Source organism: Oryzias melastigma, linkage group LG12 (assembly GCF_002922805.2).
Source record: "Oryzias melastigma strain HK-1 linkage group LG12, ASM292280v2, whole genome shotgun sequence".
NCBI lineage: Eukaryota > Metazoa > Chordata > Actinopteri > Beloniformes > Adrianichthyidae > Oryzias > Oryzias melastigma.
In genome coordinates, this window is record NC_050523.1 from 26,790,461 (window position 1) to 26,794,929 (window position 4,469).

At 37.3% G+C, this 4,469-nt stretch overlaps 1 protein-coding gene across 2 annotated transcripts in view; it reads left to right on the forward strand.

The window, feature by feature from the left end:
- The window catches only part of megf10 (multiple EGF-like-domains 10), a 54,213-nt gene that overhangs the window by 13,387 nt on the left and 36,357 nt on the right, over nucleotides 1-4,469 (forward strand). For both annotated transcript variants that reach the window (XM_024261962.2, XM_024261963.2), the window contains exons 3-4: nucleotides 2,664-2,765; nucleotides 4,039-4,139. In XM_024261962.2, coding sequence (XP_024117730.1) covers nucleotides 2,664-2,765; nucleotides 4,039-4,139 — 203 coding nt within the window. The remainder of the gene's footprint in view (nucleotides 1-2,663; nucleotides 2,766-4,038; nucleotides 4,140-4,469) is intronic.

A 4,469-nucleotide genomic window follows, 5' to 3' on the forward strand; every position in this document is an offset into this window, starting at 1 on the left:
AGATAAATAATTTGGGGGAAATGTAAGAAAGTTCCATAAATGCTTTTTGTGATCTCAGTCTGAAAGCTGAATCTGGGTTGAGATGTGATAAAGTGCAGAGCATGTTCACATGGGGAGATGTTTGTCCCTAAGACGATGCTGTTCCTGATGTCAGCAGCTCCACAGCTCCCTCATTCATGCTCAAAGCACCAAGTTTGTTTTTGAAGCAAACAAAGAACAAGTGGAAGGAGTGGAAAGGCCAAAACATTACAAGAGTGTAATCTAGAAGTTTTTCCCTCAGGAGAAGAAAGCCGGGGCACTTTTCCCAGCATTACCGCCTTTCACGGTCTAATCCCAGGAAACAGCTGCAATCGGGCTGAGTCCGGCCCTCTGGGCTGTTCTCAAACACCGACTTCAACTCAGGCGGGTCTGCAGGGAGAGCTCCCTCAAACATCTCAGAGGCTTTTATGGCAAATAAACTTTAAACGTTATTCAGATGTCATTTCATTTGTTTAAGAGTGTATTTGAACTCAGTGTAAGAAAGTCAGCTCAATCTTTTTTCAATCAAGTAGCTCAGTGGCCTTGTGGTAGAGTGTCCACCCTGAGATTGGAAGATCGTGAGTTCAACTCCAAGCTGAGTCATACCAAAGACTAAACAAATGGGACCTAGTGTCTCCCTGCTTGACACTAGCATTAAGAGGTTGGATTGAGGGGTTAAACCACTAAATGGTTCCCGAGTGCAGCTGTGTCTGCAGTTCACCACTCCCCCAGGGGATGGGTCAAAATATGGAGAACAAATTTCACACATTGCGTTGCGTGATAACTAATTAGACAAACAAAGCTGTCATCAAAGAGAGTGGAAATGAAGAAAATATTGCTTAGTAGACATTGAACTTTCATATTAAGGCAGGGGCCACAAAATATCACCTTGGAGGCCGCAAATGGCCCGCCAGTTTGAGACCCCTGATTTAAACGAAGAATTGTGCATTCCAAAATTATATTATGATATATGAAGAACTTTGTACGGAAGCCGAAAACATGATAACGTGATATTGTGATAACGAGATAATCAATAACAAAGAATGAAGCATCCCCACCAACCTTTATTTCCTCAAAACCTCCAAACAAACAGGTTGATTGACAGAATTCAGACCTGATGTGAATCTGAGCATGGTACATTTACTGAACTCCGGACATTAGTGGACCCAAACAGCCACTCCACCAATTCACTCCACTACTATACTTTAGTAATTTTCATACAGCAAAACAATTTTTCTGAGAAAATGTCGACAACATTTAATCAAGTGATTATATATGGATCAGTTCTGATGTTCAACATTTTTCTGATGAACTGCTTTGTTTTGCTGCTGATATCTGGAGGTCAGTGAACGCACCATGGTGAAACGCTCGGCAGCCCTGGGTTCTTTCAATCAATCTGTTTGTTTGGGGGTTTGGGGGAAATACAGGGAGGAGGGTGGTGCATGAGACTGGATTAAAACGAGAGCATAGATCCATTAATAAATAAAAAACAGACTAAAAACAACATTTGAGGAATGTTCTTCTGCTGTTTTTGTTGTTAACCACAAACTAAAGACAATTAAAACAGGTGGAGTCTCAGCGCCTCCATGCAGGAAAGAAAGAGGGGGACGCTTCCTTCTTCATTCTTGATTATCTCATGATAAAGAGAAAATGAACTGCGTTTTCTTATTATAGCAAGACAGTGGAAGTCATAATGAGAAAAAAACAAAAACAAAGAAAAAAATAAAAGGTAGTTAAGGGTGTTTTCGGCTTCCGTACCTTTGCTTTTCAACCTTTTTAACCTTTGGTTAAAAAGTTTTTAATGTGTGATGGATGGTATTTGCTGATTGTTCGGTATGGTGGCCCTGAAGTGCAAATCACACCAACAAATGCTTTAACACAAACATTTTAAAGATCACAACAATAATTAAAAAAGCACAACAAATATTTAAAAAAAAAACACCATCAAAACAAAATTCCAGAAAACAAAATAAAATGTTTTAAAAAAAGAAGGTATTATTGGACATCACTGATTGGATGATCAAATCAAACTTTATTTATAAAATAAGCTCTTCTCTCCTCAGGGTCCATAAGGGTTCATACTTTAAAAGAAGATCACTTAAATAAAAAGGTTCAAGACCATAAAAACATTTATAAACCATGAAAAGATTCTTAAAATCAAAGATTGCAGGTTCAATTCCCTCCTTGCCATTTGTCGAAATGTCCTTAGGCAAGACACTGAACCCCGCACTGGGACCAGTGTTCAACAGCAGAGATACCATCAGTAAGTGAATGTGTAAAGCACTTCCATGAAGGTAGAAAAGCACCATACTAGTATATGCATTTACCTCGTGTTAAACAACTTAATCCAATTAGTGATATCCCGTAAATATCTTTTTCTGCTTTCTGTAAAAATGCTAAAAAACATTTCAGACAACAAATAGCAATTTCTAGAAATCAAAACAAAATGTTAAAAAATGAAACTCAACAAGTTTAAATGTATAGCAAGCTTCAGCATTTTCTTTGGAAAATAAGTCAGTATTTTTGAATATTTTTTTTATTTTTTAAAACTACAAATGAATTTTAACTGAGATAAGTCCAGTTTCCCAGGATTCACTGTGTCTGTCTCACTCGTGCTGATTCTGTCCTCTGTCTCTGTGTTCTAGTTACTCCATGACGGTCCAGGAGTCCTACTCCCATCCTTACGATCAGGTGTTTTACACCAGCTGTTCCGACATCCTCAGCTGGTTCAAATGCACCACTCACAAGTAAGAACGTCCGTCCTGTCAGAGGAGCCTCACTGCACTTTGAAACCATCGCTTACAGTCATTTTAACATAGTTTAAGATTGAGCTGTTAATTTAGCATTAAGCTACGTAGCTAATGTGGGTCATTTGCCATGACTGATGTTTTTTTATGCTATTTTGGAATTTAGCTAAGATTTTAGCAACGTGCTAACATTTTGGGTAATATGTTATTTAGGCCTGAGGTTTTTTATACTAATTTGGCATTTACTGAGGATTTTTGGGCTATTTTGGAATTTTGCAAGTATTTTAGCATTATGTTAGCTTTTTAGGCAGATTTCGCATCTACTAAGGTTTTTTTGGGCTAATTTGTAGTTTTTCTAATATTTAAGCAACACACTGCGTGTTTTTGTAAAATTGGCTTGTATTGAGTATTTTAAAGCAAACATAGCATTTTTCAGACATTCAAGCCAACTATAGCAGTCTTTCATAGTTTTTTAACAAAATTTCAAATTTTTTATCCAGTTTAGCATTTTGCAAATAATATTTGCATTTTGTGCAAACCCGTCAACAATTAGAGTAAATTGCTTCAGCATTTTCAGCGACTACATTTAGCAAAAAAAACATTTATACTAGCAGTATTGCAGGTAATGGAACTTTTCTTGTGCTTCCTTTAGATTATTTATTTTATTTTTTTACTTCATTGAATGCAAACAAATGTACAGAACATTTAGAAAAATGCATCCAACACAAAGTAATGACTATAATAATATCTTAACAGAATAATTACAGTGGGGGAAATATGGCTAAAAAATAAAAAAAGCAAGTTAATAAAAGAGGCAATAAGGAGAAAAATTAAACAAGAGAAAATAAACTAGTCATCAAGTGGGAAGGCATGAAGTTTAACCGTATGGTATGCTCTGTATCACCTCCTCTTCTGTTTGCCTGACATCACTTCCTGTCAGTTCCACACGTTCTCACTCCCAACTCCTCATATATGGCTGCATGGGGAGGAACTCCCTCCGTGTCACATATTTTGTTGATATATAAAACAGAAATTAAAGTAAATTATCTTTATGGATGAAATCTTGAATCAATCGTTGTGTCGGGATGTCTTATTTCATTTTATAGAAGTGGAAGTCAGAATCTGTGAAACACATTTTAACTTTACTGAAGTCGGGCTTGTTGAAAAGCGACGAGTTGGGCTCGCTCAGACTGTCAATGGTGATGCAGAGGGGGTCACTAGCCATGTGTGCATACATGTATATGACGAGTTGGATATGTCGATCTGTCTGCAGGACCAGCTATCGGATAGGATATCGCAGCAGAGAGAAGATCATGTACCGCAGGAAATCACAGTGCTGCCCAGGCTTCTATGAAAATAAAGATGTGTGCACTCGTAAGTATTTTTTTACTCAGATTTAAACCTGTTCACCCCTTTTACCTGGATCAAAACCCAAAAAGTCACTGTGTTCTCAAGCTTTTGCTGAAGGTCCATCATGGGGTGTGATAGCAACAAATAAAGCTGGGAATATTTTAAAACTCAGTGGTCTGCTACTATTGTAAAATGGTTTAACCTTTTTGTTACCGCCATGCATACTCTGCTCTTCTTTACGTTGTTGGACTTTATTATTGTACATTGTACATTGAGATTTTTATTCTTATTATGTATACTCCTGTAAGCTGCTGAAAAACTTAATTTCCCCAAAGGTGCCATCCCAAAGGGATC